General features: G+C 46.5%; 1 protein-coding gene across 1 annotated transcript in view; it reads right to left on the reverse strand.

Moving 5' to 3' along the window:
* Window positions 1–15,508, reverse strand: part of LOC142578431 (uncharacterized) — a 67,494-nt gene that overhangs the window by 11,231 nt on the left and 40,755 nt on the right. Inside the window, exons 5-6 of the mRNA XM_075687817.1 lie at window positions 15,091–15,305; window positions 10,435–10,629 (exon numbers count right to left, since the gene is read on the reverse strand). Coding sequence (XP_075543932.1) covers window positions 10,435–10,629; window positions 15,091–15,305 — 410 coding nt within the window. The remainder of the gene's footprint in view (window positions 1–10,434; window positions 10,630–15,090; window positions 15,306–15,508) is intronic.

Consider the following 15,508-nt stretch of genomic DNA (forward strand, 5'->3'; position numbering starts at 1 on the left):
CAGCGCTTCAGTCCGTCAGCTCCGACGGAACTCCATACGGATGCCAGTGGCATAGGTATTGGTGCCGTCCTAGTTCAACGCTACGGTGACCGCGAACACGTGATCGCATATGCAAGCCGCTCATTAAGTAGGCCCGAGCAGAATTACACTGTCATGGAACAAGAATGACTCGCCGTAATATTTGCGGTTCAGCGGTTTCGTTCTCACCTGTATGGACGCCCCTTTACAGTGGTCACCGACCACCACTCATTGTGTTGGCTTGTCAATCTTCGTGACCCTTGTGGCCGCCTTGCGCGCTGGGTGCTCCGACTGCAAGAATACAGCTTCACCGTATCTTATAAGAGCGGTCGACGACACGCTGATGCGGACTGCCTCTCGCGTATGCCCCTTAGTACTAAGGACTGTGACGCCGACGACTTCGATCACCTCGTGGCTTCTGTGTCGCCGCGTTTTCCAGACTTCGACTGCTTCAAAACCGAACAGCGAAAAGACGATAAATTAACACCGCTCTTCACCGCTACGACCGCCTCGACGACAGCAAACCATTTCTGTGTACGTGATGGACTCCTGTATAAGAAGAACTTTTCCAGCACTGGCGCACGTTTTCTCCTAGTGGTACCGGAGAGGTTTCGCACAGCGATTCTGAGTGCTATGCACGACGACCCTACGTCTGGCCATCTAGGTTCAGCGAGGACGCTCTACCGGATTCAGGAACGTTTTTATTGGCCTGGAAGGCGACAGTCTGTTGAGACGTATGTGGCCAGCTGCATGCAGTGTCAGCGCCACAAACGGCCATCTACTGCTCCAGCAGGCCTCCTGCAGCCGATCCCGCCTCCGAGCACTCCTTTCCAACAAGTGGGCATTGACTTCATAGGCCCATTTCCAAAATCAGCCAAGGGAAACCGTTGGATAGTTGTTTGTGTCGACTACCTCACACGCTACTACGAGACGGTGGCCGTGCCCTCTGCTACTGCCACTGACGTTTCAACATTCCTGCTGCAATATGTGATCCTGCGACATGGTCCGCCCCGCGTCATCATCAGCGACCATGGACGACAATTCACAGCGAACGTCGTAGAGGAGCTGCTTCGTTTGTGTGATTCCCACTTGCGTCACTCGACACCATAACATCCACAAACGAATGGGCTTACGGAGCGTACCAACCGAACAATTGTAAACATGCTAGCTATGTATGTTTCATCCGACCACAAGAACTGGGATGACGTACTGCCTTTTATCACGTACGCGTTCAACACCGCCAAGCACGAGACTACCGGCTATAGCTCTTTCTTCCTGCTGTACGCACGGCCACCCTGATACAAAATCGACACTGTTTTCTCTTTCTGTAGTCATGAAAATCCCGCTGTCGCCGAGACTCTCTGCCTTGCCGAAGAAGCTTGTCGTATTGCTCGTTTGCGCATTTTGGCATCGCAGGACAGATCAAAAGCATGCTACGACGTTCGCCACCTTCCGGTAACCTATCGCCCTGGTGATTTAGTCTGGCTGTGGACTCCAGTACGGAAACGCGGATTATGCCAAAAGCTTTTGGCCACCTACGATGGACCGTATGTTATTATTAACAGACTCACGGAAGTCACGTATAACATAGCTCGCCTCACCGCGAGTGGTAGAAGAGCTGCCAAGACACAAGTGGTCCATGTCGCCCGCTTGAAATTGTTCACATCACGACAAATGGATTGACTCGCCCGGCGGGCTTCGTCTGCGACGAGGGGAATGTTACGCATGAAGAAAACGAAGACCGTTGAACGTGCTTGCGGACCCGAGTGGGGGAAGGAAGAAGAGAACGACGCTGAGTTGATCAACCAGCTGACCGCTCTTGCGCTCACCTTCGCGACCTAAAGTAAACGGTCCCCTTCATCCGTAAGGGTCATAAACGGTCTCCTTCGCGCTTAACAATAAGCTAATAAAAAGCAGGAAAACTTATCGCCGATTTATTGCACCGATATGTGTTAGATCAAATTTTTGGTCCTGAAACCAATCCACTAAGTTCAGTGAACGGACAGGATGCTGTTCTCGTTCATCACAATCTTCAAGTGAGAAGCGTAGAAACTTCCTTTTTGAAGTAAAAGTTGCACGAAATTTCAGAGAAATCAGATCTAATACCCACACACACAATATGTGCTTTTATAATTTCGTTGTACTTTCTGGGCCGGTTCAGCTTGCATCGTGTAGGACCATTTAAGGTTGCAGATGAAGTATTTACCTTATGCCTTTTTGTACTGATGCCACATTGTAGCAATATACCGCATTCTGCTGCAAAGGCGGTAAAGTATCACATGCATTAATGCAGCGCAGAAACAACCTAATTTTTGGGAACAAGATCAGGTGTCTTTCATGAAGTGCTTAACGCCCTCTGCAGCAACAAAATTGATCTACCTGTCTCCAAGGGATCAGGTAACCGAACACGCAGCGCGCGCTGGGGAGAGACAAACATACTGTAGCAGCTTAGACGTCGAGGAAGACGAGTAGAACGGCGACTGGTTAGGGACAACAACAACAATGCACCGCCTAGGAAGCGAAGCGGGCGCCGGGTTCAGTCCACGAGTGGCCTGCGTGAGGTAGCCGGGAGAGTGATCCCTCTAGGTATGAGCGTCAGCTAAGGCCTTTTCAGTGAAAATGTACTGCTTGTTGTGGCTCATCGTCATCACTGATCTTGTACGCCTCAAGATTGGTGACCATGGACAGCGGGCATGGCGGACGACAACCACAATGCTTTTAATGATCAGCGCGGAACGATCGTCAAGGATAGCAGCGATCTAACAACCCCTGCACGACAACGCGACGTGGCTACTCTTTCGCAGAGGTTACCACAAAACTGGTCAGTGGACTCTGAACTCTGGGTCGCTCGAGTAAACAACCAGTTCGCCATCGCTCGAGACACGTCGCAGGCTCAAAAATGCAACCATCTAGCGTCCTCACTGCAGCCCGAGATTGCCACCGAGCTTCGCTATCTGATCTTTCAACCCTCTGGCAACAAGCAATTTAGACATCATCACGAGCCAACTCGGCAAACGCTCGACAATGTCGGAACAGCGACGCCAAAGCAGTTTCTCGAAACTGAAGAGCTCGGGGATCGCAAACCTTCGCGGCTCCTGCGTCATTTTCAACTGCTCCTTGGCGACATTAAAACCACATTCGATAAACATTTGCTTCGAGAATTCTTCCTAGAACGTTTGTCCATCTTCGTCCGCATGGTTTTGGCGGCCGCTAGCAGTTTGCCCGTGTCCCAGCTAGCTCAACTTGCCGACTCCGTCATGGACGCATCAAGTCGCGCAGTTTCACACGTGAAACGTTCAGATACATCCAATGTGCCACGCTCGCCCTTCTTGCAAAGCATGCGTGATGGATTCCGCGAGGAGATCTGCAAACTGTCATTCCAGATGGCCGCTACACCTTCTCGACGCCATCGCTCTTCATGGTGCGGCCGCTCTTTCTCGCTCAGCCGCCTGCCGTCCTCATCACTGGGAGGCGAATGCTAGCACTGGCGTACCTTCGGCAACGCATTGCGAAAGTGTACGCCGCCCAGTAGTTTTCAGGGAAACTCCCCGCAGCACCACTAGAAGCGGCGAGTGGTGCTCGTGCTAAAGTCAGCCGCTCATTCTTCGTGACTGACAAAACCTCAGGCCTGCGTTTTTTAGTGGATACTGGTGTGGAGGTCAGTGCCATCCCACCCTCAGCTGTGATTTGCAAGCGCCGGCAAGTCCAATCAAGACTACAAGCTGCCAATAAGAGCCCCATTGGCACCTATGGGGAACAAGCACTGTCTCTTAACATCGGATTCCGTGGGACACTCCGATGGATTTTTCCAGTTTCTGATGTTGCCTACCCCATCTTGGGCGCGGATTTTCTAGGCCACTACAATCTCTTAGTTGACATGTATCGTAAACACCTGGTTGGTGCTAGAACACACCCTTCTGTGCTTGGTATAGCCTCGCGATTGCGACTTCCGGCGGTCAACAGCGCATTGCGGAAGTCAGTATACATAAAACTTGAGCTATTTCCACCCCTTGCTCGACTGGCCAGCTTCTTTTTGCCGGTCAGACATGACTTCACTCGCCATATCATTACAACTGGTCCGATAGTCAACGCTCGAGCTCGTCCTTTACCGCCTGATCGGTGCACGGTCGCACGCAGCGATTTTGAACACATTCTCGAACCCCGGATCGTGCGGCCTTCCTCAAGCCCTTGCGCATCTCCACTGCATATAATGCTCAAGGGGTCTCCTGGAGAATGGCGGCCGTGCGGAGATTACCGTATGCTTAACGATGCTACTGTGCCTGACCGTCACGCACTTCCGCACTTGCAGATTTCTCTGCAGCACTGCATGGAACAACGATAATCTCCAAGATACATCTGGTGAAGGCTTACTATCAAATTCCTGCAGAATCAGCGGATACTCCCAAGACGGCAATCATCACGCTATTTGGACTCTTCGAGTGTGCGTGCAAGCCTTGCGGGTCTTCCAAATGTTGCAGAAACTTTTCAACAATTCATCGATACAGTGACAAGAGGATTGCCTTTCCGTTTCGCGTACATCGACGACTTGCTTGCCTGTAGTCGCGACGCAGAACACATCCAATATCTGGGCCAACTTCGTCAACGCCTCGCCGAATACGGCCTTAACATCGATAGGGCGAAGTGCGAACTCGGCGCGCTTGAGTTGGTCTTCATCAGTCACCGTGTCGACAAGAATAGCACCCGTCCCTTGCCGCTAAAAGCCCAGGCTATAAAAGATTTTCGTCAGCCATTTTCCACGTGGAAACTGTACGAGCTTCTTGGCCTCACAAATTTATACAAACGCTTCATCTCTCACAGGGCCGCTTTTCTCCGGAACCTAACGTACATGCTCCAAGGCGACAAATACGAAAGAACTGAACTCACCTGGCCCCCAGAAGCACTAACTGCTTTTGATACAATTAAAACCAAGCTATCTCAGGCAACCATTCTCGTCCATCCGAGACCAAGAGCCTCGCTTTGCTTCATGACCGATGCGGCAATAGGAGTGGTGCTTCAACCGTTCGCGGAGAATGTCTGGCAGCCCCTTGCCTTTTTTCTCTCGGAAGCTTTCACCCACGGAGACCCGGTAGAGCACATTCGGAAGGGAACGCCTCATTATGTACATGGCTGTACGTCACTTCAGACACTTCCTGGAGAGTATAACAGCGCAGGCACAATTTCCGAAGGTCAAACACTGCAGTTCATTTTCAAAAAAGAGGTCGACAAAGAATTATGAGTGCGCCGCGAAGTATAACAGGAATGGCGAGAAACCAATGTCATGCACGCATGTGTACCTACTAATTTCTAGTAGGCGACACCAGAACCAATCCACACTGAGCGTATCAACGACAGCCAGTGCGCGGGATTTACGAAAGGATGATGTTTCGGAACACTCCTTTAATACTGTTGTTCAAACCTACAGAATTTAGCTTCAAAAACTCGAACAGGTCGGCCGACACCGTCTAGTTGCCTTCCCGTAACGAGCGCCCGTGCGGAGCGACAGCGGAGTCCACCGCTGAGGTCAAGATCGAGAGGGTGCCACTGAAAAATCTCGGGGCTAATATAGGCGAAAGTGGGCGATGTGTTAATGACCGAGCACGACAGGACGAACTTTCAATTCAAGATAAAAGCAATGCGCATTGTATGGCTTGCAAATGCGAACCCCAGTTGGGCGAGATTAAGATTCTGGGCACTATCAAACAATCCTTCGCACGCGTACTTTTGGAAGCCTCCCTTATCAAGAAAAGAAGCACAAATTACATGAGATATTCTTTGTATATTCAGAAGCCAGATCCGATTTTATTATTCTTTTTTCTCCTTGACGAACTTCTGTGCTGCATGCGCATTCTAGCGCACGTTTCTTCTGGCTTTCTAGAGGCCTACTAAATCAATTGTGAGTGTAGCGCTCGTGGCGTCCGGTCATATTTCGGTTGTTCTCGTTTTTATTTGCACTACTATGACTTCACCCAGTCTTGTCGCACTTGGACTTCGTACTAAACATGATATCGACGACGAAAATTCGTCGGGAGTGTTCAGGTAATTGCTTTATAAATAATAGGCAGGGTGGCCGCCATGACCTGTGACGATCCATTGTTATAGGTTCGCCGTCGACGATGCATGGACGATTTTTCAATAAAGTTCAGCAGTTCCACATATCAACAAGTTGTAGGCATGAAAGGGCCGCTGTTACACGTGCGAGAGCTGCGACGACCCAAGAAAGAAATAACAAGCCAAATTGCACCATATGAAACACACTTTTGCAAACAGCATCATAATTGTGCTAGAATGTTTCGGAGTTCTTCCGATGGTATTGAATTTGTCACAAGGTTAATTGGGCTTGTAGCAGCTGCCTATCCGTAGGTGCCAGGCGGCGCTTAGAACAGCAAGCGAAGGAAATAAAGGAGGCTACACAAGAGCGTGAGCAGGCGTCAAAGGATCGCCTAGAAGTCATAAGGTTGGGACTATACGAGCAAGATATGCTCCTTAGAAGGAACAAATACACAAAAAGGAGTGGCAGTGAGCTCGTTCAAGAGCAAATTCAATGTACAAGTGAATGTTGGGTGCATAATATTCACACAACAGACAAAGGCACACCAAAATTAGCACTAACTAAGTTTCCCTTATGGCTATAAGGAACGAAGGCGGTAACATTTTCAATGACGGCTATGCGCTGCAGTGCATCAGAGATAGTATTAGGTATAAATAGGGCACGAAAAGAAAAGCGTAGTTCAACCTCAAACAGATCCAGCAACAGAGAAGCCTCAGGGATCAAATTTAGTATAGAAATCTATTGCTGGAAGAAAGCAGAAGAAAATGTCCCTGCCGCAGCATCCCACGAAATCCCGATACAGTTAATCAAAAACATTGGTGTAAAAGAACAAGGCAGTGCTGACTAATGCCACAGAGCAGTTGATTAGATCGAAGGAAATTCAGGTTGGATGACGTAAAAGTAAGATTAAGCACATCTACAAAAGCAAATGTGATAAAGGCTAAGACGAGCACGCATAGGCCAGTTACGTGATGTCGGTGATATACAGAGTAGTAATGCAAGCCATAAAATTATAACTGCCTAAGTAGGTTGAAAGAAAATGAGGTACTCGAGGAACTACAGAATGGGTTCAGACCAGGCAGACGTTTAGAGGATTTGACTGCGCTAACTCAGTGCATAAATAGCTCAATAGCTCAGAATACAGCTTCATGGATAGCATTTACAAATAATAAAGGAGCCTTAAACAACGTAGACAAGGAACTGTAATGATATATTCTGAAGCGCGAGGGTATAAATAACAATTTCTTGGAGCTGCTGGGGGACATATACAGAGACAACATAGCGCAATTTGTATCGCAAGGCCCAAAATGTAACGGATTGATGAAAATTCGCGAAGGACTCAAGTAGTGGTGTCCTTTGTCTGAAGCGTGTTGTTCACGCTTTATGTTAGGGGCATAGAAAGACTGCTGGAAAACATTCAATTAGGGTTTGAGTTATCCTACATGCGCAATATACAAATGGTGCAACAGAATGTCCGCGAACTGGTGTATTCAGACAACATAGTGCTACTAGCCGGCAATGCAGGAGATATACAGACAATTTCGAACATATGTGGCAACGCTGCGACAAATCTGGGCGTTAAGTTTAGCACAGAGAAATTGGGAATTATGACGTTTTGTGAAAAAAAAAAAACGAGTAATATCGTGGTGTCAATTCAGCAAACAGCCTAGATTTCTCGGCGTATACGAAAGGAAGGAAATAATTTCTGAAGCATCCACCGCAATAATCTGAAAATAAAGGGGAAGCGCAATGCAACAATGAAACGTACATCACTTTGGGGCCACAATAAATGTGAGGTGGTGCGTGGAATCTGGAAAATCGCAATGGCGGCAGCGCTAACGTTCGCAAATATTATGTACTTAATATCAGATATCTTGGCGTGGTTAGAAGTTAACCAAAGGTTGGTAGGTCGGTTCACGTCGGAAGCCCACGGTAAAACCACAAATGGGGCAGTGCAGTGTGACATAGGTTGGGCCCCTTTTGAAATCAAAGAAGCGCAGAGCAAATTAGTTTTGAGCAAAGGCGTAGGAACATGGATCAAAATAAATGGGGAGGTAAAGTGCACCAGTATCTAAACCTGAGAAGCGTGGGCACAGAATGGAGTAAGAAGTCTAGAAACTTGAGAGCCAAGTACAAGGCAATTTAAAGTGTAAATACACAAGCAAGAATCATCAGAAAGATAGTGAGTGTAACAAAGACAACAAATTGGATGTAAAAACAAACAAACAAAAAGAAACCATAGAGATTTACAAGGATAGCAAGAAAGAAATTAGACTGGAAAATATGTACGATAAGGGGATTGCTATTTCCGCTCGAGCTGGTTGCCGAAGAACAAAAACGTACCGGAGCAACTATTCACAATAAGACGAGGCATCTGTATGCTGCAATCCGGAGACGGCTCAGCAGATCCTAATGAAATGAAATGTGATTTACCTAGTGAGAGCCTTGTACATGAGCAGACGGATGCATCAACCGTACAACAGTCGAGATAAGTAAGAGGCGTTTGAGTATTGGTGGGAAAAAAATCGGGGAAGGAATTGGTGCAACGCGATCCGTTACAGTTATAGGTAGGTATTCAATGTAGATATAAAATTTTTGAGGAAAAAAAGAAGAATGTTATGCAGATGGATGCGAAATTGCTACAATGAAAAACATGTACAGTATACCTGCTTAAGTCAAGCATGCTAGGGGACTATTTGTCACCGCCGATTTCAAAGAAGACACCCATAAATCATCATCATCATCATTTATCCGACCCCAGACAACTTTATTTAAAAGAAACCCTGGTCTGGTTCTACTATAAGAAGAACCAGGCTTAGAGGTCAGATGGGCCTATAAGTTTGAGCTGTACGAGCAGTGCCTTCATGATGTCTGGAGGCACTGCTCGTAGACATTAAATCTTCTAAGCTTGTTTGACAACTAGGCCTCGCTCATAAAGATGGACACCGAGCCCGTTCGCGCCGTAGGCGCTGCCACCACCGTGCTGTCACGTTATCGACGTCACATACGGCGCCTGTACTCGCTGTGTTACGAGGGTTTCAGATATGCGGCGGGGATGCAGTGAGTTTGGCTCGAAAACGATGAAGCGGAAGAGACGCACCACCTGGGCCCGCTCAGCGGACTCTGTAGCGGAGCCAGGCAAAACGAAAGCCGTGGGCAGAAACAAATTACTACCAATACAATTGAATGACTATCAGCTATGCGAATAGCATCCTTTATTCCTAAAAATTACCTTAACTTGAACTAAATGACGGTTTATCGTTCTACGTCCACTTTAAATACTTTTTACGCTATATTAGTAATCTATGTTGTCACAAGTCTGAAGATAGCGATATGTTTGAAATGTTATGATGGGCATTAAGAAGCGCGGAACACACCCAGTAGCACATATCTTGTGACGCACGTTGGCGAACAAGAGGCTATTTGAAAAGCTGCTCATACACAATGGCCCATATCCAATGATTCAAATCGGTTTTTCGTTAGATAGCTAGATAGCAGTAAGAAAACTGGTCCGAGATTGCTAACCGTACTATTAGCAGTAAAAACAGTGGTGCTCCTACGAAGTATTTGTGTTCGCACCACACCTCGGTCCATACACCACGTTTGAGTGGAACACAGTAAATTTCAAGCTACGAACGCTGACGTTTTTTCTTTGGAGTCACGCCCGCAACACCACCGGCGGCGCTCGTCATCTCTCTCGCGTTTCGGGATGGCTGGAAGCTGCTAGGGTGCTGTTTCTTGTACGCCGCGGCAGTTACCTCGCGTGCTGTGCAGTTCCATCATGTTACGCCCACGTATTGTTGAACGCCATTTTGTCGGCTGCAGCGCAATGCTAAACATCTGCGTGTCTGTCGCTTTCGGTGGTTCGCCCTTCGGAGGAAAAAAAATGGAAGACGGTTAAGCTTCGCCTAAGAGTGGAACGCGATAGCGTTCAAAGACCCCTTACTGCTTGTAACACTTCCCGGCAACTGCAGCTTATGTAACCGTAACGTTTACCGGGAAACGCTGGCTGAGAACGCTATGCGCGAGGGCTAGCTTTCTGGTTGAAAAGCGGCCTCTTGCGTGGGTCGATCTCCTGTTATTGTTTTACACTTTTAAACATTTCAGTCTGAGAATAGCTAACATAAAAGACATGCGCTGTCGGTGTTGTTTTTTCACTACATTTGTCGGTGGGCTGCCATCCTCGAATTCCTATGAACAACTTTGTAAACAATGAAAGACAAGGTATGATAAACTTGAGTGGTACAGAAGTGGCTGGGCATGCGTGTTTGAGAATCTGGTGCAAAACTCTTTTTGCCGAGGCGACGCCCGACGCCTCTGCGACACGGACTCCCCTGCTCTCCCCCCTACCCCACTGCATCGCTCACCTCATCACGAAGCCGAAGCGGGCTTTGCTCCATTCTCGCCTTGGCGTCGGCTTCACTCAGGAATCCCATGGACTGGACAACCTCAGGAAGCTGCGGGTGCCACGAGACCAGTTCGTAGGCGACAGCAGCGCGTTTACGCGAGCTTCCCAGGACGAACGCAGCTGCGCACTGCACCAATCCGTAGTTACGCCGAGCCTGCAGGGTTGCATAATGGTTCGTGAGCTCAGGCATTAGAAAAAAAAACACTGAACATTTAAGGAATGCTTGTGACGCGTGTTCAGAAATGTCGGCTTTCACGTAGAACACAGCAGACCTCTTGAGCGCCTTCTGTACGCGTGGCCGTGTCGTTAGGACCGTGTCTGGCCCTGCCGACATTAGCTGCCAACAGGTATTTAAAAATTTAGTCTTCACAGCAGTGTTTCAAGGTTGCGAGAAAAATAAAACAACAATAAAAGTGAAGTCGTGTCTAAGTCTGGTTGGCAGCCGTGGAACGGTGGCAGTGAATTTGCGATGTGATGTGCCTGAAGGATGCCAACTACGGCTACGTCTTAAGTTTGGAGGTTCCGAGAAAAATAAGAAAATTACTAAACAACTACCAATGCATTCAATGGTACTATTATAAAAATGCATAAAATAAAATTAGAGATAAAAACGAGGACTGTTGCGTAGTAGGAAGATAAAAAGCTGAATTGATGTCTCCTATCTAAAGTTGACATCTGGGCGTTTCAAACCTTCTCGCAAGCTAAAGAAAGCGCCTTATTAAATAAACAGATACAGAATTTCTTTTTCCTATGTAGCAGTAAACTTGCAGTATGAAAATTTTTGATTGCATAGCACGTTTTTAAGATCTCATAGCATTACTACAATAAGCTCTGAGAAAAAAAAAGATTAGGCATATCAAACGCTCGAATGTGTGAGCAGCAAAGCTTCACTGAACAGTGAATTGAATCATGTACGAGTAAGTCATATGCGCAAAATTGTGCTTATCTACATCTTGTATATCATGTAATCTCACGCATTATTTGTGTATATGTACCACACTGTTCACTTTTCATTTCTGGAAATGTTTATGCACTACACTGTTCACAAGATACACCTAAATGCTAGAAAAAACTCTGGCGGATGGCCACAGTGAGACATCAATGCAGCCATACCATGAGGATGAAGGAGATGTTTGATGCTTGTTGCAGGAAGAATGGGGAAAAGAGAAGCATGGGGGCACAGGAAAGTGCTGCACTTATCTGAATTCGTTTAAGGCTTCTGTAACCATGGTGCCTCACTTAACCGAGAATTTAGAAATTAGAACCTGACCGGAACCATGTACTGGACGATTATTTTTTTGAAGTGGAAAACTTTCCGAGTATCTCCTATGTTTCCTCTGTAGCTCCGTGTTCCAACCAGGTAGATGAAAATTTTGGTTTGCCTAAATCTTCCACCAACTTGCGTATTTTCACAAAAGCGTATTGAAATTACAATTGAACATTAAAAATATACTGAAATGGGCTCTCTTTAGTGTGTTCTATTAGCGCGAGGCAAAAGCTTAACCAAGTTTTAAAACAAGTGCTAACTTGAACTGTGTGTAGGAAGTTTCTACGTGTAGAAAATTTTTGTGTGTGTTGAACCTACCAATAAAAGTGCCGACCAAACAACACCTTCAGTGTTCTGTAAACATTCCGTAGGTCTTCTGTCGTGCAAAGGAGTTATGTGCGTGGTATTGGCACTGCTTAGTCTTTCGAATTACTTGGGACTTCAATAGCAAATATTTGAATACCGCTACGACGCTATGACGACGACGGTCATCGTTATACTGCATGCAACCATAGTAATATGAACTTCATGGTATGGTCAACCACTGGTTACGTTGGAGTAACAAACCCTTGGCAGGTATGTATGATTGGGGAGGAACCTCGAGACAGTCCTGGTGCTCGTACTTCTCGCATAAGAAGGAACAGGTGTGATCGTGACAGGCTTTTAGGCGTAGGATGTTCTGGTATATCCCACTCGTCACAATGGTATTCTGTATTGTCTTGGCAGAGACGCTTGCTTGTCGAGTGAACTGATAGCAAAGTAATCAAATATGCAAAATCAAGTGTTCCTCAAAGGAAATACTGCTATCCACGCTACTGTGGCACAGGGAACTACAATTATCCCTTTCGTTAACCTTCTGCCACACTGCGAGGCTCTGCAGAACTGATTTTCTTTATTTTAGGAATCTGAAGTCCTATCTGAAGGCTCACTCTATAATTAACAATGAAGTTAGAAGGACCTTGCAAGGCGGTTGGTTTAATAAAAGATGGAGGAGATATGCTTGAAAAGCTTGCAAGCCTCTGTACGCAACGCCTCACGATTTTAAGTGCACGGGAGAACTGGAAGGATGCCAATATTATAGTAATCCACAAGAAAGGAGACCTTAAAGAACTGAAAAAAATATAGGTCCGTAAGCTTGCTTTCAGTATAGTATAAAATATTCACCAAGATAACTTCCAATAGAATATAGGCAACACTTCAGTGAACCATGAGCACAGGTAGGCTTCAGGAAGGAATGTTCTACAATGGATCCCATCTATGTCATCAATCAGGTCATCGAAAAATACGCAGAGCAAAATGACCCCCCCCCCTATATTGCTTTCGTAGTTTATGAAAAGGGGTTTTATTCAGTAGAAATACCAGCAGTCATAGAGGCATTACATAATCAAGGAGTACAGGAGGCATATGGGAATATCTTTGGAAATATCTACGAAGATTCAACAGCTTCGTTGGTTCTCCACAAAAAAAGTATAAAGTGACGTATCAAGAAAGTCGTTGGACAAGAAGACACAATCTCTCCAATGCTATTCACTGCGTGCTTGGAAGAAGTAGTCAAGCCATAACCTAATAAACTGGGAAGGTTTAGGAGTGAGAATCAATGGGGCGAATATCTCAGGAACCTTCGGTTAGGAGATGATATTGTCTTGTTCGGCAACACTGGGGACGAATTACAACAAATGATTCAAGACATTAACAGAAAAAGTGTAAGAGTGGGGTTGAAGACTAATATGCAGAAGGTAAAGACAATCATGAATAGCCAGGCAAGGGAACAAGAGATCAGGATCACTAACCAGCCTGTAGAGTATGAGGAGGAGGACGTTTATCTAGATCAATTACTAACAGGGCACCCTCATCATGAGGAGGAAATGTACAGAATAGAAGTGGGTTGGAACACGCCTACAGCAGACAATGTTAGATTGCGACTGGAAGCTAACCATTATCATGAAATATAAAGCTGTATAGTCACTGCTATATACCGGTGCTAACATATGGAGCAGAAACTTGAGACTCACAATGAAGATCGAGAACAAGTTAATGATCGCGCAAAGAGTGATGGAACGAAGAATGTTAGGCGTAACGTTAAGAGACAGGGAGCGGTGTGGATGGGAGCAAGCGGGGATAACCTATATGCTAATTGATATTAAGAGCAAGAAATGGACCTTCGCAACCCATGCAATACGTAGGATGGATACCCGGTGGACGATTAGATTTGGAGAATGGGTGGCAAGAGAAGGGAAGCGCAGCGAGTAGGGCAGAAAACTAGGTGGGGGGATGAAATTAGGATATATGCAGGCGCAAGTTGGAATTGGTTGACGCAGGACAGGGGTAATTGGAGATCGCAGAGCAGAGGCCTTCGTCCTGCAGTGGACATAAAAAGGCCGATGATGATGAAGTCCTCGATCCAACGTCTTTGTCGCCCGCGCCAAGTTTGCAGTGAACAGTGGCACTGAATATCGCTGTGTACGCGCTGGCCAAATACGATGACTTTGGGCTATAGTGACTGGCTCCGTGTATATATGCCCATCTCAGTGGCGTACGCTTATATCCGCTAAAAACAATTTTAGTGATAGAAATGAACGCGTTCAACGTTAAAGTGCTCCACCAGAGGTGGGAATTCTTAGGAGCTCTGCAACTTGGACATCTCCACAACCGTCCGCTTACTGCTGAAACAGCTGCACCTTGCAAAAGCTTGTTAAAGTGAATAGCTTGATTTTGGACTTTCACCCGTATTCGTGACTGACGGCTGTCGATGGTCGGACTTGCGAATCAAAGGAGCCGAGTGAATGGGTTCCCACGCAACTGAGTTGCAGGAAGGGTGCATCAGTGAGAAGTGGAGGGGAGGACTGTCTTGCATGAAATTTGTGGCGCGTTCGGTTAGGAAAACGCTGGTTCGTTCGCTCGTTCTTCCATTCGCGCTGTTCCCTTAAATTTTTATTCTTCGTCGATTATTTTTGCTGAATTTTATGTGTTTTGATAACTCATTGTAGAAGCACTAATGCGCTTGCTCAAGACCTTTACTGGTTTATATGTCCTCATTTCTAACCTGTGCCCAATCGGCTGTTTTACATTCAGAATATTTTCTCTCTTCCCTCTTGTATTTGTGAATCATGATGACTACACGTAGTGCACTGCGCATCCTATCGTGAAATACATTGCATTGTGTAATATTAGTGGTTTGTTTTGTTAAAGATTAGATTATTCTTTCTTATTGCAGCCCCGCTCTCTTAAACTCATGCGATGCCTATATGCGAGGTTGTATGCGTCCCGTGAATGAATATAAAAATAAACACATAAGAGAGTGCACGCGTATGTAGCGCGTATATTGGGCATCGCACGGAGCTTTCTTACGATGTTCTTTATGCGCATCCAGGCGGCTTGTTCGAGGTCACAGTCAAACATTTTGATCGCCGTGACGGAGTAATTACTCTCGAATGACGTTGCCAAGGATTTCACCGAGGCCGCATTCTCTCTAGGAGGAGGCAAGATGTCCAGGTTGTGCAAGCGCCGATTGTCGATCAGCCAATTGGTCAAGGTTGCCCAGTCATCATCCTTCACGGAGAATCCTGCGTTCAAAAAAGGCGATTCAGAACGAAGTCTACACGCCAAGGCTACAAAAGCTATGGAGGCTGCCGTACTATACTATAAAACGTCGGTATGTTGCGCCCAAGTACAGCGCCATCCACAGTTGAAGTGTGCGGGCTTGGGCGTGTTTTTCCATTTTACTCTGAACATTGCTCAACCCAAGGTCGGGAAACCATGCGAGAGC

This window comes from Dermacentor variabilis, chromosome 4, assembly GCF_050947875.1.
Source record: "Dermacentor variabilis isolate Ectoservices chromosome 4, ASM5094787v1, whole genome shotgun sequence".
NCBI lineage: Eukaryota > Metazoa > Arthropoda > Arachnida > Ixodida > Ixodidae > Dermacentor > Dermacentor variabilis.